Source organism: Leptinotarsa decemlineata, unplaced genomic scaffold (assembly GCF_025532065.1).
Source record: "Leptinotarsa decemlineata unplaced genomic scaffold, Ldec_3_MD MMD2_tig00000035_RagTag_RagTag, whole genome shotgun sequence".
Classification (NCBI taxonomy): Eukaryota; Metazoa; Arthropoda; class Insecta; order Coleoptera; family Chrysomelidae; genus Leptinotarsa; species Leptinotarsa decemlineata.
The window spans coordinates 24510241-24533913 of record NW_027412540.1 but is presented as its reverse complement, the minus strand read 5'-3'; the positions used below and the strand labels follow the sequence as shown (position 1 = coordinate 24533913).

Genomic DNA, 23673 nt, shown 5'->3' with positions numbered 1-23673 from the left:
ACACGAGAAGTATCAATTCCAAACGAGTGGTTTATTGTGGAGCCATTGTTTGTTTTCAGAATCTAGAAATTGTTCAGAATTGAGCTGATTTGACAATGTTTTTCTGATATTTCAACATAACGTAGACCATTGTGATTGCTAATAAGTGAAAAATGGCAGATATAAGGGTGAGCTTTTCTTTCATAAAGTTTCTCATAAAATGGCAGACGCCACCGTTAAAACATTATTTAGCAATAATATTTTTGCTTGTCCTTTTTATTAGTACTAAGTTGAAGTAGCTAAATTTGTTATCAGTCAGTTGCTTGTCGACGAAACTGATTTTCTCTATAGAAGACCTAGAGATCTAGGTTTTATATTTTTTGGGCCAGTGCAAGAGATGATGCAGGTGTCATGCAATAGTGAAAAACTCATGTTTTTTTTGTGATTTCAAGAAAATGATCAAATGTTAAGATGCTAATTTTAACTAATATGTCCTCTCACTAATATGATCAAGACATTAAAGGGAACATTTTCAGATGTGTTGAAACTTTCAAAATTTTGCATACTGCTTTTCCTATATCAGTGAAACATTTTAGATGTCTATATATCAGAATTAGTACTTGCCTATTACATCTAAAGTTGAGGCCAGATATTTTGGAAAAATATTAAAAAACCGAAATGTTCAGTGTGTTTCATAAATATAAATTTCTAGTGCGAAAACTTTCAGCAAGTGTAGAGAAGGAAAATGCATTGAATCTTATTGCATCATATCTTATTCATAGTTTGGAATGTTCTTTGCAAAATGTTTGTCTGAGGGTTGTTGAGCCTTTATCTACAATGAAATCAATAAAATATCGAACAAAGAGATGGTTTGATGATAATCTGTAAAAACTGACAAAATATTAACAAACTAATTTCTCACTTATTTAATTTTTTTCAGAGTATGTTTTCCAAAATGAATTCCACATCTAATGGAAATGAGAATGGTGAAAAAGATAATGTAGAATCAGAGCCTCCTCCCAAAGCTACAAATAAACCTCCAAAAAAGCAAACAATCGAGAAAACGTATCAAAAAAAGTCCCAGTTAGAACATATCCTATTGCGTCCTGACACATACATTGGCTCCGTTGAAAAAGTGACAGAAATTATGTGGATATATGACACAGAACAACAAATAATGGTTCAAAAGCAAATAGAATATGTTCCAGGTTTATACAAAATTTTTGATGAGATATTGGTCAATGCTGCAGACAATAAACAAAGAGACAAAAAAATGGATTGCATCAAAGTTGAGATAAATCCTGAAGAAAATATAATCTCAGTATGGAATAACGGACAAGGTATTCCAGTAGCAATGCATAAAGAAGAAAATATGTATGTCCCGACTATGATTTTCGGTCACCTTCTCACTTCTTCGAATTACAACGACGAAGAAGAAAAAGTAACTGGTGGTAGAAACGGTTATGGTGCCAAACTGTGCAACATTTTTAGTAATAAATTTACTGTCGAAACATCTTCCCGCGAATATAAAAAACAATTCAAACAAACCTGGGGTAGCAATATGACAAGAGCATCGGAACCTAGAGTAAAAGATGCATCCGGAGAAGATTACACAAAGATCACATTCAGTCCAGATTTAACAAAGTTCAAAATGGACAAATTAGATGAAGGGATAGTAGGATTAATGTCAAGAAGGGCTTTTGACGTTGCTGCATCTACAAGAGGTGTTAAGGTATATTTCTTGTTGTAGTAATTGTTATTTTTTTCTCGCCAGCTGCCAGTCATCAGTTGAAACTCAGTTCTCGTTGCTCACATACTAAGGAAGTTATTTCATTTTTCTGTGGTATACGACTTGAGATCTTGAATTGAGAGAGAAGAAAGTTCTTAATTATTCCATCCTTTGTATCAGATGAAGCAACATAAGCTGCCAGTGGAAGAGATGAAAATACCAAACCACACTATTTGTCATTATCTAGAACCATGCAAGCCACTTTTTTTCAACGCCTAGACATTTTAACAGTGATCACCCTGTATGTACAGAAAATAGCTTGCTTTGCACATATGTAGTAGAAAACACTAATCCAATGTCACAGATAATACAAATCCATATTTTATAAGGAAAATATAGGAAATCATTCCAAAACACACTGTTTAAATAACGGGTCAGGGTCCCACAGTCATGGGAATCAAAGGGTACAACCACCTACCCCCCACCCCGAAATCACTACGCATTTGTAACTTTGAATTGAAACTCTAAAAAATGATCATAGACTTTCTTCTACAGGCTGAATGAATTTTTTAACAAAATCTTTGTCTAATCTTAATGTTATATAACTTATTTATATCTTTACCAGCACTTTATACACTACGTACTACCACTTTGCTCCTATATAATTTTGATATTCTTTTAAATCTATTTTAGAATTTAGTCTTTTTACTTATGTGACGTATCCTATGCCTATATGTTACTTCATTGGATTGATAATAATTATTATAATCAACAAAGAAACTGAATTTATTTATAGCACTTTTTGAAGACTGGTCCCTTCCATCAAAAATTATTTTGAACTCTTAATAACCCAATAATGTGTTTAATGGATACAGTTCTCGTTTTGGAGAATGAAACCTTAAAATAATATGAGTTGAGTTTCGTTAATTATATTTTTTCCTTATTCATTAACTAATACTCACAAAATGATTTGATTCTGTAAATTGTTAGAGCTCCCTCTTGCAAGAAATTGTAAACAAGAAAAAAAACTATGATGAAATATAGATACATACTACTAGATGAGATCAGAGATCATATTTATTCATATTCATATATTTTTACCAACTCGTTTGAATATAATGGTTCCACATTTTTCTACTTTACTTAAAAAAATATGTTTTTCTTTTAACCACCTGCCCCCCCCCTCCCCCCGACGAAAGACAACCCCTAAAAGTCAAAACAAATGAGCTATGGATTAACGAGGTCTTACCTTTCAACTTGCGATTCCTAGGTCAGACGTCAAAATATTTTTTAGCAAATGCTAAAAGATACTTCATTCAGCTTAACAGGAATCTGACTTTCATAGTGTTCACATCACTTTTGTAGAAAATTTGTCTAAAATTCACAAAATAAAGTGTAAGATGTCATCTTCTTTCAATCATCAGAAAGTGCCTTCAAAATATACATAGTAAAGATGTTGAATTAGTACGATATAATATAACAATCTTTTTTTAGGTCTTTTTGAATGGTAAAAAATTACCAGTCAAGTCTTTTAAAGACTATATTGACTTGTACATCAAAGGAAAAGAGGATGATACAGGAAACCCTCTAAAAGTAGTTTACGAGCAGGCTAATGAAAGATGGGAGGTTGCTTTAACAATTTCTGATAGGGGCTTTCAACAAGTTTCGTTCGTCAACAGTATTGCAACTTCTAAAGGTGGTCGACATGTTGATTATATCGTTGATATGGTTGTGAAACAGCTCATAGAGGTCTTGAAAAAGAAAAACAAAGGTGGTGTCAATATCAAACCGTTTCAAGTGAAAACCCATATGTGGGTCTTCATTAATTGTCTCATCGTTAATCCTTCATTCGATTCACAAACTAAGGAACATATGACTTTGCAAATGAAAAGTTTCGGATCCAAGTGTACACTCAGTGAGAAGTTCATAAATCAAGTAACCAAGAGCGGCATAGTTGAATCGGTACTTTCGTGGGCCAAGTTCAAAGCCCAGAATGAGTTAGCTAAAACCAGTGGAAAGAAACAAAGCAAACTGAAAGGCATTCCCAAACTAGAAGATGCAAACGAAGCTGGAACAAAGAATGCACTCAAGTGTACTCTGATTTTGACTGAGGGAGACTCAGCCAAAAGTACCGTCGTGTCTGGTCTGGGAGTGGTAGGCAGAGATCATTACGGTATATTTCCACTAAGAGGTAAATTATTAAACGTACGAGAAGCCACGCACAAACAAATACTGGAAAATGTCGAAATTAATAATATAATCAAAATCCTTGGATTGCAGTATAAAAAGAAATATAATTCCATCGAGGATATGAAAACTTTAAGGTACGGCAAAGTTATGATAATGACTGATCAGGATCAGGATGGGTCCCACATTAAGGGTTTGCTCATCAATTTCATACATCACAATTGGCCCGAATTGCTGCAACGGGATTTTCTTGAGCAGTTCATCACCCCCATTGTCAAAGCACGAAAGAAGAACGAGTGTTTGTCATTCTACTCTCTACCTGAGTTTGAAGAATGGAAAGCAAATACCCCCAATCATCATACCTACTCCGTCAAATATTACAAAGGTAAATTTATTACAAAATTATATACTCATGCTTTTTTATGTGTTGTATTGAATAACATACCCTGCTAATTTTTCTCAAAAAAGATTCATTTATTCATCAATTTCTATTTTGTCCTCTTCAAAGTAGTCCCCCTCCAATCCTCAATGCAGTTCTGATATGAACTTTTTGCCCTTGTTCTGAATATCTTTCTGACTCAACACTATCTATTTCTACAAAGAATTGTCTATTTGATAGGAATGAAATGATCCAGTCAAGATTATTTCCTCTAATGCCAATATTATACAGTTTGGAAGCCATAAACACTTTATCAATACAGTCGAAAGCTTTAGACAAGTCAAAGAAAATTCCTGCCACGTGCTTCCTATTGTCCATATTCCTAGATATGAAATCAACAAAAAGGGTAGTAGCAGATTCAGTTGACCTGCCCATGCGAAATCCATGTTGAGAATCAGATAAAATTTTATGACTTATTAAAAAATTCATTAGTCTATTGTACATTAGTCTTTCTAAAATTTTTGAAAAAATACTGAAAAGACTAATTGGTCTATAATTATCAATTTCTGATCTATTACCACTTTTATGTATGTCGATCACTTTACTCAATTTCAGCACATCTGGAAATTCACCTGTTTCAATAGACATATTGATCAGGTCAGTTAGGGGTTGCACCACATTAATGGAAACTAGTTTCAAAACATTGGGAAATACATTATCAGGTCCTGATGCCGTTTTACTTTTGAGGTTGAATATTGTTGATTTGACCTCTTCGGTTGTGGCGGGTTCAAAGAAAAAGGTATTTTGTTGCATTTCACCAGTGGTGCAGCTTTGAAACATGTCAACTCCAAAATATTCGTCAATTTTGTTTTTTATATTAGTGGAGAAATGTTCGCCAAAACAATTAGCTACTGAGACGGGATCAGTAAATGTGGTATCATTTATTGTAAGTGTTATACCGCTTTTATTTTTTGGACTTCTGCCTAATTTTGTGTTGACTTCCTTCCAAATTTGTTTTGATTTGTTACTGACTTTAACAATGTTTTCGTTAATGCTAGCCCGTTTAGCATCGCTTATAAGTTATCTATAATTTTTCCTTTTTGTTTTATACAATCTTTCCAACAATGCATTTTCTGATTGTTTACTCATAACGTAGGCATTGTCTAGATCATCCCTTGCCAGTTTTAACTCCAGATTAAACCAATTTGTTTTATTTTTTTTTCGTGAGGTCTTCGAATTGGGTATCGGTTGACATGATTCATCGTAAAGCATTTTGAATTGATCACAGAAATTCTGGAAATTGACCGATAATGATTTTTCGTAGGATATATCCCATTCCTTTGTATCTAACATTGTTTTTAACTGACGGATATTCTTAAATGATATGTTTCTGTGGAAGCCAGTAGGGATAATATCTACTTCAGTGCTGTAGTTATAATGCATAGAAGTTGCTAAATGATCTGAGAGGTGGGGATTGAATGTTTTTTGAGTACATTTATTAAGATCCAAGTTAGTTATAATGTAGTCAATTCCACTAATTGAAGTTTGATTGTTTTTATTAGTGCAAATTCTTGTACGTGTCGAAACTAAATTGTGGCATTCATATGAATCCATCAGATCCTTTAATAATTTAAAGTTGTCGTTTTTCTTGTCTACAAAATCAATGTTCAAATCACCACAAATTATGATTTTATGAGTAGATGATACTTCATTGATAATGGGAGACAATTTGTCAATAAAGTTCTCAACACAGCCATTTGGGGGTCTGTATATGCAAATCAAGCATATTTTTACATTCGCAGTTATTTCTAGCATACAGTACTCAAGTTCCATCTCCTCAGAAAATTTGTTTGTCATTGGCCTATAATTTATTCCTGTATTGTTTTTCATGTAGATAGCCGTTCCTCCATGAATTCTTGACTTTCTGCAAAAAGATGTCATCAACGTATAATTAGGAATAACTGCCATGTTAATGTTCAAATCATTTATCCAGTGTTCACAGGAAGTCAATATTTGTCTGAATTAATAGACTTTCAATTTGATTTATTTTTGATGCCATGGATTGTACATCAATATGTAATATTTTCAGTACTTTTATAGATTCTACGTCCATTTCAGTTCTAAAAAATCAGAATGATTTATTGTTTCATTCATCTCTGTAAAAAGTGACTTATCTATATTTTTTGTTCTTGATTCATGAGGAATAAACTCAGACTGAGATAAGTGATCATCTTGAGTTCCGTTGTTATTTGTTAATTTGGGTTCTTGTGCAAAGGTTTCAAAATTCTCTGAAATCTTATCTTCTGCAGCTGGCATTATTTTCTCATTTATGAATGTCATGAGAGCTTTGCTTACCAACACTATTCCTGAGTTTTTCAGCATCTCACTATATCTATGAAAATGAAACCATTTCAGATAGCTGTTGCATTCAAAAAGTTTTACTGAACTAGTAAGATTACGTAGCTTCTTGGATAACATAAGGTTATTTTCAATGATATGGTCTCCATTTTAGGACAATCACAATCTTACTCTTGAAAGAGTTCAAAACAAATTCCTAAGATTTTGTGCTCATAGAATGAGTATACCTGTTATGGACCATGATTATAGCAACATTATAGAAATCCTTAATCTCAATCTGTTGAGAAAAAGAAGGGAAAACTTTGATCTAATTTTCATATACAAGTTACTGATTAATTGTTGCTCCTGAAATTCTAGAAAATATTAATTTCAATGTCCCAAACAGAATTTTAAGGTCCAGCGATTTGTTTCACTTACGGTTTCATTCTACAAATTATGGCTTACATAACCCTGTTGATCGTACACTTCGACTTATTGATGAAAGAAAATTGGAAGTAACTGGTATATCTCTCAGCAAATTCAAAAACAATCTCTTAACTGCATGGTAGTATTGTGATATGTATTTTATAATAACTTGAGTTAATGTAATGTAGTATATTACTTTATTATATAATTGTTAATTTTATTCTAAATGGGGGTGATCCCGTAAAATAAATAAATAAATAAAAAAGACTGGCTATAATATTATTGCTGAATATTTTGTGATAATAATTGAAAATAATGCTCTGACACCATATATCTGGAATTTACATAGGTTTCACGGTTAACACTATCAAGTGCTGTGAAAAAATCAAACTTTCTTTTTCAGTTAGATCATCCCTTTGACTTTAGAATGATGAATAGTATTTTCACTTTTGACAATTTATCCTTGAACATGTTTATATATTTTATACACTTTGAGTTTCCCATTATAAACAGCCAATGTTTCTTGGGAAAGTTGAAATAAAGTCAATACTATAAATTCTACTGAATATTTTGTAATATTTGTTTGTATTCAGGTTTGGGAACATCCGATCCTAAAGAGGGACGAGAGTATTTTAGCAATATGGATAGGCATCGAATCAGATTCAGATACAGTGGTCAGCAAGACGATGACCACATTCTACTCGCTTTCAGCAAAAAACATATCGATCTAAGAAAAGAATGGCTGACTAACTTCATGGTAGAAAGCAGAAGAAGGAAAGAAATTGGTTTGCCAGAAAAATATCTTTATGGCAAAGAAACTAAATTTATATCTTTCGCTGATTTTGTCAACATGGAACTCGTTTTATTTTCCAATGGAGATAACATTAGGTCAATTCCAAGTCTGGTGGATGGTATGAAACCTGGTCAAAGGAAGGTAAGAAAAAAATTCGACAAAGAGTACAAATGAGTGTAATGTATATGAAGTAACATCCAAAAAAAAAAACCTCTCATGGAAATGAAGATATACTTGAGGAATATAAATGAATCCAAAAAAGGAATTTAAAAAATTGTCAGTAGAATTAAAATCATATAGTATTGGGGATAGAACTAGATTAGCATATTCTTTTATTAAGAATTTTCTATTGGTAGTATTGTATATAGTTACGAACATATGTGGAGTTGTGTTTCTGTATGTGTACATATGTGTAGATTTACTCTGACAAAACCACTATTTTTGCTTTTTACAGCTTCACTCAGTCTAGGTGAGGTCCCTCTTGTATGGAAATCGAGTTACATAACGCCTATATATAAGTCTGGAGACAGAGCAAACATAAAAAATTTTCGCCCCATTAGCATATTGAGTGCTATACCTAAATTGATGGAAAGCATCATATGCGATAATATAAAGACCCCTCTGAATCAGGTTATAATTGATGAGCAACATGGTTTTTGCCAGGGCAAATCGACCAATACTAATTTGTTGCTCTACTCTCAGTATATCTTAAATGCTTTGGAGAAAAAACAGCAAGTGGATGTGATATACACAGATTTTTCCAAAGCATTTGACACAGTTAATCACAGGATTCTCGGTGCAAAATTGGAGGCAATCGGTTTCTTTGGGAATTTATTGAAATGGCTCACAAATTATCTATGTAACAGAACACAAGTTGTAAAAATTAAAGGATTTACATCTCAACAAATCTCGGTTAGCTCAGGAGTTCCACAAGGAAGCCATTTAGGGCCATTCCTATTTAATATCTTTGTCAACGATATCAAAACCAAAATTAGTCATTCTGAAGTATTAATGTTTGCTGATGACTTGAAAATATTCAAAACCATTGTATCCACAGTTGACTACGAACATATTCAGAATGACATTACATCTTTTACTGAATGGTGTGTAGACAATGATATGGACGTGAATGTGTCTAAATGCAAAAGTATGTCTTTTTCTAGATCACTTACTCATTACAACAATATGTATACTATAGCAGGCAAACTATTAGAATCGGTGAAATCCATACGAGATCTTGGTGTAGTGGTGGATGTCAAAATGGATTTTCACCTGCAGTATGAACAGATCTCTAGCAAAGCAATGAAAATGTTAGGCTTTGTATGCAGGACTACAAAAGACTTCACCAACATTAATTCTATCAAGTTATTGTATTTCGCTTTGGTTAGATCGATTACAGAATATTGTAGCTGTGTTTGGTCACCAACTTATGAAATTCATAAGTACACTATAGAAAAAGTACAAAACAAATTTAAAAAATTTATCGCCTTCAAGTTGTCTATACCTCTCAGTGATCACTCTTTTTCAGAAATTCGGTCTGTAACTGGTTTACCGAAACTTAGTTTACGCAGAGAACATATAGATATTATATTCCTTCATAAATTGCTTAATTTTAGAATTAATTGCTCAACTCTTCTTGCCCAAGTAAATCTTCATGTTCCCTCTAGAAAAACACGAAATAATCTAACCTTTGCAATAGATTACCATAGGTGTAACTATGGAATGCATTCTCCTTTATCAAGAATAGTCATAAACGGGAATAATACAAAATTCGATCTCTTTCATATTTCCGAGGATATTCTTAGAAATAAGTTAAGATATACTTATTCTTAAATTGCTTGTATCTGTCATTTACTTTTATTCTCGCTTCATTTCGATTCTCTACTATAACTGTTTAAATTGTTATTACTTATAATTAAATTAGATAAGATTTGTGTTAACAATCTGATATTTGTGTAACTTATATTAAATGGGAGTTACCCATGAATAAATAAATAAATAAATAAATATTTGTATGGTCAGAAATTGAATGGAGAATTGTCTTTGTTTTTTTTATTTTTCTCATTGATACATTATAATGAGTTCAGCAATTTTAGTATTAAATTGGAAAGTCATTACTTGATAACTGTTTGATGTATCAAGGTAGGACAGTTTTTTCACTACGTTTGTTGAATATTTCAGGTCCTGTATGTATGTATAAAACGCAATGATAAGAAGGAAGTTAAAGTAGGCCAGCTTGTTGGTTCCGTTATAGAAAAGTCTGGATACCATCACGGTGATACTTCTCTGGCAATGACGATAGTTGGCATGGCCCAAAACTATGTCGGCAGCAATAATATCAACCTCTTGGAACCGAGAGGTCAATTCGGTACTCGTCTGACAGGGGGAAAGGACTCTGCAAGTCCAAGGTATATTTTCACTAAAATGTCTCCTTTGACTCGATTGATCTTTCATCCACATGATGATGCGTTGCTCAAACATGAATACGATGATAATGTTAAAATCGAACCGTATTGGTATATTCCCATAATACCTATGGTACTAGTCAATGGTGCTGATGGTATTGGTACAGGTTGGATGACAAGAATTCCCAATTACAATCCTCGGGATCTGGTGGAAAATATCAGACGACTGTTGGATGGAGAAGAACCAAAGGAACTCATACCTTGGTACAAAAATTTTACTGGTACAATTGAATATGGAGGGGATGGCAGATATGTAGTTAGTGGAGAAATAGCTATACTTGATAATGACACAGTAGAGATTACGGAACTTCCCATTGGAACCTGGACCCAAAATTATAAGGAAAATGTTCTTGAACCAATGAATCATGGTGAGAATGAGTTCTGAGTTTTTGATGAAATTAATTTTATTTGTCGTAGGTACTGAAAAAGTAAAAGCAGTTTTGTCAGACTATAAGGATTACAGTACAGATGCTACCGTGAAGTTTGTTGTATCCTTGCAAAACGGACAAATGCAAACCATGGAAAAGGAAGGATTACATAAAGCGTTCAAACTGCAGAGTCTCATTAATACCAACTCTATGAACGCGTTCGACGAATATGGTTGTTTGAAAAGGTTTTAAAATCCCATTAGGCAGTATTTCTCACTAATGTTCCTTGCTATTTCAGCTTTGATACGGTTATGGACATACTCCAAGAATTTTATACTGTTCGCTTGAAAATGTATCAGAAGCGTAAAGACTATCTTCTGGGTATCCTAGAAGCAGAAGCAGCCAAATTGAGTAATCAGGCTAGATTCATATTGGAAAAATGTACTGGCGAAATCACGGTTGAAAACAAAAAAAGGAAAACCATAGTTGATGAGTTGATCAGAAGGGGATACGCTCCAGACCCGGTCATGGAGTGGAAGGCACGAACACAGGAGGAAGAGGAAGAAGAAGAGGCCGAAGAACCTGCAGATGAAGAATCTCAAGATGATTCTGAAGAAACATCTTCCAAAAAGAAGAAAAAAGAGTACTCGGAAAAAACTAGTCCTGATGTCAAGAAATTTGATTATCTGTTGGGATTGTCGATGTGGATGTTGACCGAAGAAAGGAAGAATGAATTACTCAGGCAGAAAGAAAATAAATTGACGGAACTGGATGTTTTGAAACGCAAGTCACCTTCTGATTTGTGGAGAGAAGATCTTGATGTATTCATTGAACAGCTTGATAAACTGGAGAAAAAGGAAAGAGATGAGCTGATTCAGGAACTACAGAAAAGACAAAAGTCTCAACCAGTAAGTGAAATTTGTCTCTATGAGTTGAATGAAATTGTTTTCGTTTGTCCAACAAAAAATTGATATTTATATTTAAATTGAAATCGCCAAGAGGATCCTGTAACTTCTTGGTGTAGAGATACAACTGTTGGGGAATTTTTTTGGGGGTGATGCTAGATTCCAGACCGACCTGAAACTGTCTCTTAGATAGGATATGAAAAAAAGCAGAATTAGCATTGACGCTGACCAAAAATAATTGGAAGATATGGTGGCTGATGAAACCTGACATGATAATTTTTTGTACTCATTGGTGGTCAAAGATAAAACAATCTACTGCTATTTGAAAAAAAAGAAAGGCGCAAAGACTTGCTTGTCGTTGAGCCAATAATTTCCTAAGATTTGGTCATAATTAGGCTTCTAGGATTAGTCACATACCTACTACGTATTCGATTTGTGTATGAAGAGAATGGCAGTAATCATCCTCAGGTACAGATCATTGAAAATATTTTTGTACAGCCAAGCAGTAATAAAGCTGCTGACTAATTTGCAGAAGAGGGCGCTACCTGTTATTGGTATCTTTTTAGGCTTTGCAAAACACTAGTATCTGGATTACAAGAAGAGTTTCAGACTTCTGGCTCAATCTACCAAGATTGGTCCATTCCAAGGCATTTGTACATCCTTCAAAGTATTAGGTTGTTTCAAAAGCTTTGCTCGTTGTTATGAGTCTACTCTGAACTGTAATATCTCAGTAAATATATAATGGAATTGACTGATACTTGATGAAACTTGATAACTAGCATATTCAAAAAACACTTTATTGTGAGATTTTCACTAAACAGTTTTACAAAAACGCAACAAGTGTTTCGTCATACAATGGCTTCTCAAAGCATGTCTTTACTCAGTGAATACTTAATCAATTTAAGCAAAATGGCCGTCATTTGAATCAGTGCACTTTTGGCAACGTAACACAAGTTGATTAATCCTGTCAGCATAAAATTTAGGTGCTCGGAATTTAATGAAGTCGACAAAGGCCATTTTTGCCCGGTCCTGATTGACTGACAGAATTTATTTCATCATGTTATGCATTCAATACAATTATGACAGGTCAAAAGGAAAGCAGATGCACACTAGCACTGAGTATAAAATTAAAAGACAATAAACAATTATATATGACCATTTAAGATAAAACTTAACCGCTAAGTAGAATAAAATAGTAGTGATACATAACATAGCATTGCTGGAGGTTCTACTGGTGAGAAAGTAATTGAAGTTCCGGAAAACATAGTAGTCCGTTGATAAGAGGTCTGGGGAGTATGGTGGACGAAGCAGAACTTAGACGATCAATTCGTTTAACTTATGGATGGTGATTTGTGAAACATGCAGATGCGGGTTGTCATGGAGCAGAATCGGACCTTGTCTGTTGACCAGTGTCAACTGTTGCTGACACAGTTTTGTTATAGCTACTGACTGCTATGGTCTTTTTTTGGTGGGTTTTTGCCTCTGTAGTACTGGAACAGACTGTCAGTGGAAGATCTGTTCTTTGTAAGTCCTTATTCGAACATTCCACGAAATCATGGATTCATATTCACTTTCAAACACATAAAAACAATAAAAAATAGTCTCAGGTCAGCCAAAGACCCCAGGAAGTATACCGAATATCTTGTGGTTATTGCTCTTTTCGTATTGAAAACACAAAAAGAGGTATTTAAATACATGATTTTTTAGAAGGTATAAATAAACCAAAAGCAGCAAATAATTTGAAAAAAAAATATTGTCTTAATGTGAAGAATAACACTACAACACTATAACATCAAGTATCAAAAATATGTATGATAATCTGTAAAGTAAGTCCTCATTCTATGTTTTCAGTTTTCTTTTTATGCAGAAATCTGATGTTCTTTTTCAGAAGTTTGTATTATTGAATACAGCATAATTGTTCAGTAAATTTCTAATTTGATTTTTTTCATGCTGCATAGGATACCACAAAGACGGGAAGGGTAAGAATTTATCATATCGATATCACAATTTCTGAATTTGGTGTAATCTGTATGAATTTTGTTTTGGCATTATTTGAAATTAACCTGTTTACTTTGCTAAAATTTATCATTGAATCAATATTAGATCGTACATTTGACACAATATCATCGAAATTTCCCTTGAGATAATCACACCAGTATCATGGGCGAAACGGATTAGTTTTTTGCGATTGTGTTCATGGGTGTATTCAGACATATTATTAATGAACAATACAAATCTCAGTGGATGACCTTCTGATCTTGGTCTATAAAGGGATTAACTATTTTCTTTCAATTTTTCAGGGTAAAAAAAAAGTTAAAATCTTTGAAACAATGCCTTCTTCCAATGCCCAGAGAGTCGAACCTACAATCAGTGAAGACATCAAGAAAAAAATTCAAGTTGCAGTAAAGAGCAAAGAAAGTAGATTAAAGAAAGGAGTTAAAAGGGAAGTGAACACAGAGGAAGATGTGAGTTGGATACAAAAGAACATTTTTTTAAGATAGTTGTTCACTTTTTCTTTCATATAGGAAGAACAGGACGAATTTGACGATATGGTGAAGAGTAAGAAGACACTGAAAGAAAAGTTGGGAACTCCTGAAGATGTTGTAAAGAAGGCAAGGAAAAAGAAGGAAGCAGGAGGAGATGGATTGAAACAAAGCAAACTCAATTTCCCCAAAGGTATGGGCCTCATTTTTAAATACTAGTTTTCGAACCTAATAACGCCTGCAGCATTGGTGTATACTACAAGAAATAATTACTACAAATTCCTCAATAAAGATACCACCATCTTTGGCTTCCTCTAAAATCTTACATCTTAATGATACCAGAGCTCATAAGTGTTGCATTTAAGATCCAATCCAGTCATTGATGTCATCGTTGGTGATCTACTGGATATTTGGACCCTGCTGGCGTTAAAAGAAACTCAAAAGATGACCTTCAAGTTATACGAGGGTCCTAATGACTGTATTTTGAGTAGTTTTCTGTCTGTCTCAAAAGATGGTGCCGTCAGCGCCACACAGAGAGTGGTCATGGAAATTTTCCCAGACCTTGTGTTTACAAGAATGCTACTAATATCACCACGTAGGCAGCTATAGCTATCTGAACAACATCCAGGTCTAGGAAATGATATAAATGCAAAGGTTCTTGAATGTCTGAATACAGGAGATAATTTATCGGACATAACACTCAAGAAAGTGGCAAAACATAGACACGTGTTTTGGGCTATATAAATTTACAATATGTTCTTAAACAACATTTTATGTGTATTCGTTACAATTGTTAAAAAATGTAGCTGATGAAATTTATTGAAATTCGTTTTATCATGAAACAAAAGTTCCTATTATGCAATCAATAGCTGGGCTGTTATAAATATATTTCGGAGAGGTGCATATGATATGCCCAAGTTCAGGTGAAAAACACCTTACCCCTTGCCTCTTATGTAGATCTACGACTTTGTAGGTACGTGTTTCTGTCTGTCTGTCTGTTTAAAATCTGTTTTTCCGATAACCAGCTGTCGCACCCCTACGAACGACAACCCTCAGAAGTCGAAACTTGTGCGAGCTAAGGATTAACGAGGTCTTACCTTTTAACGTGTGATTCCTAACACGGGTTGGACGGTAGCAAGTGAAGATCGATCGTTCAGAGTAGGGCTTGAACCACCGACCAACACGGCAGTCAATTCGAGTGAGTGAACAAAGCACCCACGCCGAACCGCTTGGCTACCGACTGAGGCAGATACCCAATGGAAAAACAACAACTAACCCAGCTAATGCCTCGCAGAAATCTGAAGTAAAACCATCAGGCACCTGTGCAACGTCTTATATTTAGAATATTCGTCGCAAGTAACTTCCTATATATGAGAAGCAGAAATTAATTTCATTTGGTCGGGACGACCACCGATAGACCGATTTCGGAGTACTGGCTCCTCGTCAATACCGGGCAGGTCATTTCTGACGGAGTGAACCTTCTGAGTATCCCCAACAAATAAAATTGATTTCGGGGTGGGAGTCACATGACATGCCCAAGTTCGGGTGAAAAACATCTTACTCCTTGCCTCTCAGGTGTATCTACGTAGGTTCACATGAAGTTATATGAGACGCACAGATGTCCGATGGTTTTACTTCAGCTTTATGCGCGACATTAGCTGGGTTAGTTCTTGTTTTTCAGTCAGGTATCTGTTACATGTACCTAAAAAGTTAGATTCACAAGAGAGGCAATGGGCTGTGTATGAATTTATGAATAATCCTAAAAATTGTTTATTATTAAGTTGCAAGATAGTATACAATGAAATAATATATTTTTCAGCTAACGGATCTCCTAAGAAGAAAGGCAGGAAGAAGAAAGACGATTCAGATTCAGAAGACATATCAGATTTTTCAGGTGGGTCGGATGTAGAATTCAGAGTAAGCAGCCCACTAATCAAAGAACGTACTTTGAATCGGAGGGCTTCCGCCAAAGTTATCAAATACAGCCTTTCCGATGAAGAAGAAAAATCGGACGATGAACCCGAATTATTTGAAAATGGTGCTATTATGGAAACAAATCGTCAAGAAGTGCTGGTCAGTTCAGACGACGAGGAAAAGCCTCCTCCTCGACATGAAACATCTGAAGATATGTTTGATTCGCTAATCGGAAGAAAAAAAGACGAAAGCAAAACTTCAGAGGTTAGCAACAAGAGAAAGAAAGTAGATGAAAGTCAATCAGACTCAGATGATGCATCGTCAAAGAAAACAAAATCGCAGACAATATCCAGCGATGATGATATATTTGGAGGTAAATCCAAACCTAAACCAAAATCAAAAGAACCCAAACCTAAAAAGCCCAGACAGAAAAAGAAAAAGAGCAGCGATGATGAATCGTCTTCTAAAAAGACCAAAACAAAGAAAAAGAAAAGTGATTCAAGTGATGATGATTTTGCTAAGAAAACGAAAAGCTCAAAAAAGAATGATTCCACTGATGACGAAGATTTCCGTCCTGTTAAAAGCAAAAGTAAGAAAAATGATAGTGATTTTGAATTAGACAAATTTGATAAAGTTGCCAGTCATAGTGATGTATCTGAGTCGCCGGAAGTTGTGAGGTCTGTGAGACCAGGCAGAGGGGCCGCAAAGTCAAAGTACACATTTGATGATTCAGATGACGACGATTTTTAGAAAGTATTAAATTTATTTTTATATTTTGATATTTTTGGTCATAAGTTGTATTTATTAAATTGTACACGACTGGTGTATTTTACTGTCGTTCACTTTATGTAATTAGTTTTTTTTTTTTTAATAAAAAAGGAATTGTTTTATTTTTGGAATGCTTATCTTAAACATAAGTTTATGGCAAAAGTTGGCTAAAAACTATTAATGAAATTGATAAACACACTAGTCAGTATTATATGTCCATAAATGATATACCAACTAAATGCTGGGTATTTGGGGAAACATTCTGAAATGAATTGAAAATTATCTTGCCTGCGGAGTCCAATATGTGAAATATGGTAACTCAATATCTTCCTCAATCACAGTTCCACCTGGTGTACCGCAAGTATCTCATTTAGGACCATTACTTTTCAACCTATTTGTGAATGACTTGAATGATGTTATTCTCTATAGTGAATTTCTTCCATTTGCTGATGATCGGAGGATGTTCAAAGTTATTTATGACTTATCTGATTCTGAATTATTACTGTGCGATTTATCTAACTTTAAACGCTGGTGTGATATGAACTTATTGCAATGAACCTTTTTCCTGAAGTACAAAAAATCACTCACTAACAGCGCTAGTAGTTCGGTAGGGACAAACACTGCCTAATCCTCATACATATAAACATATTATGGTAAAGTACAATTAAAAAAATGATGTGTTTAACACATGAAGATGTTCCTGGAGCAAAACTAAAATTTGCAACTGTAAAAGATAACAATGTTGTAACATTGCTTGCATGCCGTAATTTAAAAGTAACTGGAAAAAAAGTTAGCTAATAGACAGGTTAGTATACAGACTCTAGTAAAAGTAGCGGTAGATTTAAACTAATAAAAGAAATTTAAAATAATTATGAATTTCAGATTTATTTCCGAGTGAAATATGAATCAAATATAGATGATAATGAAATAAATTTAATATAAACGATTGAGGTTTTATCTCCTTCTAATCAATGGTAATTAACTATGAAAAATTTACTATTCATTTAATGTTTAGAGCATACATATGAATATTTATTTATTTTTGCACTGTTAAATCCACTCTCCTCGAAGCATGTATCCATTTCTTACATCTAACCTCATTAATATGAGGTGCAATCAGAACTGGAATCAAGATATACAATTAAAGATTTAGGAACCATTCTTGACCCAAGAATGCCACAAACCCCATATTGCAAATGTTACTTCCAGTGCACTAAAAATGTTAGATTTCACTCTTAGATCTGCAGAGGAATTATCTCTCTTCCTTCAAAATCATATATTGCTCAATTGTCAGATCAATAATTGAATACGAATCCACAATTTGGTGCCCTTCATAGATCATATTGATATGATATGTTGGAAAGTGTTCAGAACAAGTTTTTAAGGTACTGTGCATAAAAACTGGGATATCATATTGGTGAATAACTATAAAACTATATTGGACATTTTTCACTTGAATACTCTGGCTCATAGAAGATTAAAATCAGATCTTACATTAGTTCACAAAATAGTCGATGGTAGCAATAATTCCCTGGAACTTGAACTTCAAATGTGCCTACGAACGGAACAAGAAATACATAATAATAATAATACTTTATTTTCCATGTAGACAATATACATTGTATAGGAATAGTCAATAAAAGAAGTAAAAATAAAGACAGAGTATAAGAAACATACAAATAGAAAACATCACCTTAAAACTGAAATACCCTACTTATCTAATCTAAAAATTAATTCAATGAATAAAAACGTTGTTCAATTAAAAAACTCTTCAAATTTCTCTTAAACATCACAAAATTATTTTTTTCCCTTAAATGATCGGGCAGTTTGTCAAATATTTGTATTCCAATGTATTCTGGTGCAAATGAAGTCACTCTTAGTCTTGCATATGGCACATGAAATCTATTTTTTGTTCTAATGTCATGGTGATGAACATTTTTATTCATTTTGAAATTTGTTTTGTTTTTGAATATGTGAATGCACATTTCAAATATATAAACTGATCTAAGTGTCAAGATGTGATAGTTTTTGAAAATTTGTCTGCAAGATTATCTCCTTGAGACATTTGTAATACAGCGTATAATGCGTTTTTGAGCAATGAATACATTATGAATCATGGATGACCCACCCAAGAAGCAGACACCATACCTCAGTCTTGAATCAACTTGAGCATAATAAATGCTCATTAGTTAAGTGGTAGTTAAAACTCCACAGATTCTTGAATAGAAATTTTATTGAGTTAAGTTTAGAAATTAGATATTGGCAATGGGCATTCCAGTTCAAGTTTTCGTCAAGAAGAATTCCCAAGAATTTAACACTTTTATTCGATTTTAAGTATGTCGCATTATCAGCACTTAAACTGAAGTCTTCTATCCTATTATGTTTATTATGAAAACCAATAATATTCGTTTTATCCGAATTAAAAAATAAATCATGATAATTGAAAAAATCTGATATTTGTTCAACTGCAGAGATGATCATAGAAATGTCGTCAGCATAAGCTGTGTAATGAACTTTAGAAACAACAGAGTCTATATTGTTTACATATAGGATAAAAAGGATTGGGCCCAGAATGGACCCTTGAGGTACACCCATACCTACGCTTAAAGGCTCAGAATTTATACTCTGGATTTCACTATTGACCGTACACTGGAGAGATACATATTGACTCCTACCTTCAAGGAATGAGGATATCCAGTTGAGAAAGGCAACTCTTAGCCCATACTTTTCCAATTTCAGTAAAAGTTTTTGGTGATTGACTCAGTCAAATGCCCGACTCAAATCACAGAAAATCGCCGCCGAGCATTCACCTGCCTCAATACATCTAATTACCTCACGACATGACAAAAGTACTCTTTTATCATACTATGGCCAGAACGAGACTATAGGTAGAATTTTGAGACTTGCTAACACTCACAATGTGGATTTTTAACTTTTCAATTCTTCTTTGGAATCAAGTTCCATGGTGGCCGTACCGATAACGTCCGCCCACAAAGAAGCTACATGGATACCGTGTGCCATCTCGTGGCTCCATTTTGTGTAGTGATTGTCTGGCATAAAAATAACCTATATGAGGAGTATCCCCTTTATTCACGCCGATATCCAGGCCGGATGGTTTCGATAACCACGTAAAAAGGGCCATGCACGTGGAAAAAATCAAAAGGTCTCTCTAGGAAGAGGCGAATGTTAAAAAGCTGATGTTTTGAAATAAACAAAAAATGAGTAGAAAACTAGGTGGCAGAATTGCCTTGAGGCAAGATTGCTGACAGGACAGGAGAAAATTGGCCAAATGCGCCCAAGAGGGAAGCAATGGCCATACAAAGGGTGTTGCAAAATCCGGCATCGTAGGCAGGGGATATTAAAATAAGACCTCAAGTTCCTAATGAGGGCTTCTTCACTTGTGTGAATTTAATGTTATTTAATAAGGATTCATGAATAACAGAACAATGAATTTATAATAAAAAGAAAATTGTGTGAAATTATATATTCTTTAAAATTTGACGTATACAGTCAAAGGTGTTTTTTGTTCAGTTCACACAGTTGTAATCAGAAAAAACAATAGAAATTTCATTAAAAAAAATATTGAAATTTGGTATATACGATCACTAATAAAAGTTTTTGGATTGAGAAACCACATCAGTCGATTAAAAAAAAGTGTAGATATGTGTCCATTCCAGTTTTCTTCTTTTATAGTTTCTGTTTTATCTCTGAAACAATGTCGTTCAAAGATAAATTACTCTCGCAATTTGATTCTGCTTCGTCATCTATAAATATTTGTACTCTGAGGAAATAGGTTGTGTAAAAGGTTTGGTCTGCAAAAGAAAAAAATTAATAAATAAAATACCAATACACTACACTATGATAACCCTCACTGCTGTTTGTTTTCAGGAATAACAAAGAATTGACATCCATTTTTTCAGCAACACATTGCATACTCATAACGGGCAAATTCATATATTTGTTTATTTGACCAATTTCCGTGTGGAAGGTTTCACTGGAAATGTTGCTTAAATTGTCGATTACTTTAGGACGAATCCTCACTGAATTCCTATGAAATTCCTTATTCACAGACTTGCAGTAAATTTCAATCAACTTCCGCCTGAAAAAATCCATTTAAGAAATGTAAGATGACAACATTGGTCACCTTCATCAGAGTCATATGAATTATGGCAATAAAATGAAATAATTGCATTAACTATAGCGTAAACATTCAATTTGAAATATTTCCAATAACAGTGAGTTATGTTTTAGCCGAGGGCCAAAAAAAATTTATCGAGTCAGATATAAAATAGCCAACGACCATACATGAAATATTTCTGTGAGAACTGATTGGCAAGCTGTAGTAGAAGTTCGCAACAAATCAAGTTAAATTAATGTTGGAAACTGTAGCACAAGATTTCACGCATATGCAATCTGTAACTAATTGAATTTCACTAGTTCGGACTTCCATTGTCTACTATATAAAATGATTTGAAATCCCTGAAACAAGTAAAAAAGAATAGTTGAAAATAACAATTATATTAAGCAACAATAAACCTGAAATGAAATGATAGTGAAATAACCTACAAGTAAAAATATAATAATTGAATAAATAAAAATTAAAGGAATGAAAAGAGAAAATAACAAAAAATAAAAAAGTGTAGAGATTCCAAGTCACGTTAGTTCACGACGTTTCGATTGTTGGTATCTACAATCGTCTTCGGGTGATGACTGGACTGATTCCTCCGAGAGATGACTATTTTATAGGTCGTTGAAATACTTTCACTTTCTCTACTTTCCATTTTTCGCTTCACTGATTCCGTGAGAGATGACCGTTTTGGCGGGAGTTGGTCATTTTTCGTTTGATGATGGGTTTCCATATGTTTCGTATATCTACGCTGGCCTGGCTGAATACGTTGTTGGACAACATGTATGCGGCTTCCTTAAATTTTCTCCTGAACCAATGTTCCTCTCTGTGCAAGATCTCAGCTTGGGACCACTCGATGTTGTGTTGATGGGTCCAAACATGGTCTGCTATTCCTGATTTGCTGGTTTCTCCTCGCTGTGTGTGCTTCTTGTGCTCAGCAATGCGAACATTCAAAGGCCTCTTAGTTTCACCAATATAGGATTTTCCGCACTCACAGGGTATCCGGTAAATGCAATTCTTGGAATCGCAGTCCGCGTTTGGGGGCCTGGTTTTCGTGAGGCTGCTACGGATAGTGTTACCGGATCTGAAACAGGTTCTAATGTTGTACTTGGAACCAATTCTTCCTATCCTCTCCGATAATCCTCTGATGTAGGGAAGTGCAAGCACTGGTTGTGACGGCTTCTCTTCCTTGCGATGCTCCTGCTATCTTTTAGCCAAAGTCTTTTCTACCATCGCTTTGGAGTATCCATTCCGCTGAAGATCATTTTTGATGATGTCTAGTTCCTTCTCGAGACCTTCCTTTGTATTACAGAGCCCAAATTATTCTTTTTTACTTGTTTCAGGGAATTCAAATCATTTTATATAGTAGACAATGGAAGTCCGAACTAGTGAAATTCATCACGAAACATTGTCAATCACCTTCAAACAAACGCTGTAACTAATTGATCATTCTAGCTCAATTGATACAATTTTAACCCTGATGGAAGCATAAGGAACCATATTAGTATCCATTCATCTTTCAATATAGAATCATCTGGTTACGCTATAGATAAACATATTGATTCTTCCGTATGTCAACAGTGCCGTATTTGCTCCATTAGTATGGTTAATAAAATTTACTTCATGTAAATCTACCCGACTCATTTTGATCGTCGAAATGTAAGAATTTTGTTAAAAAGGAAAATTTTCCCTGCATTTCAAGTCTAATTTCTTCGATCATATTCCTTTAAATTACATTCTGTAAAGAGCCATATTGATCTATATTAAATGCACAATGTATTTAAGGTACTTAACTGGATAAGGACTGATGCTGTATTGCTTAAAATCGCTTCCTAAATAAACCATTGTTTCTCGAGGATAAAAAATGGTTATTGTGGGTTATCCCTAATTGTTCATTTCAACAATGTTTGCCATAGAACTTGATATAATCTGATGAAAGTGACCATTGTTGGTTTAGCAACGTTTCCTAGAATACCTTTCAGTGAATGTCAACTCAAAAACATTTTTATCACCCAGTCTCAATGCGTCAATGACATGAAGACTATATCTGAATGTAGAATTTTCTTTGGTTTCATTGATGACCCTTTCTTTCACGAATTCTCCATAGAGTAAAGTCCCCATGCAAAGTTGAAGATTCTTTAGTTTCGTCCATTCAGTTTTTTGTAAGCGGAACACTCTAGAAGATCCTACAGCTGATTTCAAAGTAAATGAGTTATTTTCAATAAATGTAACGTGGAATATCATATATTTTTTGGGAGGGAAATGCCTATCGTTTTTTAATTTTCAGTGTTATTCAGCTCAATATTTTCGCTTAGGTTTGAAAAGTATGTATACATCTTTTAAACAGCTTTCGAGATACAGCGTGTATTCATGAAAAACAATCAGATAACAATTGCAAGAAATTCAATATTTTTTATGTAAAATGAAATAATTCTAGGATACACTGTTGCACAACCTTGTACGTAATGAATTCAATAAACAGAATAGAGATACCACTATAGACCAAATATATATCATAACTTGAAGTTGCTCTACACTAGTCTTTCTCAAAGTGGGAGCTAACGCCCTCTTGTGGGCGCTGGCGGCCTATAGGGAGGCAGTGAAGGGCACAGAGAAGATTGGGGGGCGTTGAAGCGATTTAAGGGGGCAATGGCTAATTTGAAAAAGTTTTTTTTTCTTCTAACACAAACTTTACGCTTAACGCGCGTTTCTTCGTGTAACGCCATCTAGGGGACTAGACAGTAACTATTTCCTTTCCGATAGTTGTCAAACTGTACAATAGATGGCGGTAAGCTTCAATAATCGAGAAGTTTC

The 23673-nt window shown here is 34.2% G+C and overlaps 2 protein-coding genes across 5 annotated transcripts in view; one reads left to right on the top strand and one right to left on the bottom strand.

Moving 5' to 3' along the window:
* On the top strand, nt 1–16792 carry Top2 (DNA topoisomerase 2). The gene is made up of 10 exons (XM_074172079.1): nt 1–167; nt 920–1711; nt 3203–4280; nt 7631–7971; nt 10012–10663; nt 10713–10908; nt 10962–11571; nt 13869–14033; nt 14094–14244; nt 15871–16792. The coding sequence occupies exons 1-10, from the start codon at nt 153–155 to the stop codon at nt 16713–16715; spliced, it is 4845 nt and encodes a 1614-aa protein (XP_074028180.1). The 5' UTR covers nt 1–152; the 3' UTR covers nt 16716–16792.
* A 3410-nt stretch (nt 16793–20202) lies between these two features.
* The window catches only part of Cmtr1 (Cap methyltransferase 1), an 87409-nt gene continuing 83938 nt past the window's right edge, over nt 20203–23673 (bottom strand). For all 4 annotated transcript variants that reach the window (XM_074172081.1, XM_023165981.2, XM_023165979.2 and 1 more), the window contains 3 exons: nt 22835–23051; nt 20606–20832; nt 20203–20545 (listed from right to left, as the gene is read on the bottom strand). In XM_074172081.1, coding sequence (XP_074028182.1) covers nt 20421–20545; nt 20606–20832; nt 22835–23051 — 569 coding nt within the window. In that variant the 3' untranslated portion in view covers nt 20203–20420. The remainder of the gene's footprint in view (nt 20546–20605; nt 20833–22834; nt 23052–23673) is intronic.

Bases quoted from the DNA above. Each gene is read 5' to 3' on its own strand.
- Top2 (XM_074172079.1), top strand. The intron at 1,712-3,202 runs GTATATTTCTTG...ATCTTTTTTTAG, and splicing joins CATCTACAAGAGGTGTTAAG to GTCTTTTTGAATGGTAAAAA. The intron at 14,245-15,870 runs GTATGGGCCTCA...TATATTTTTCAG, and splicing joins CAAACTCAATTTCCCCAAAG to CTAACGGATCTCCTAAGAAG.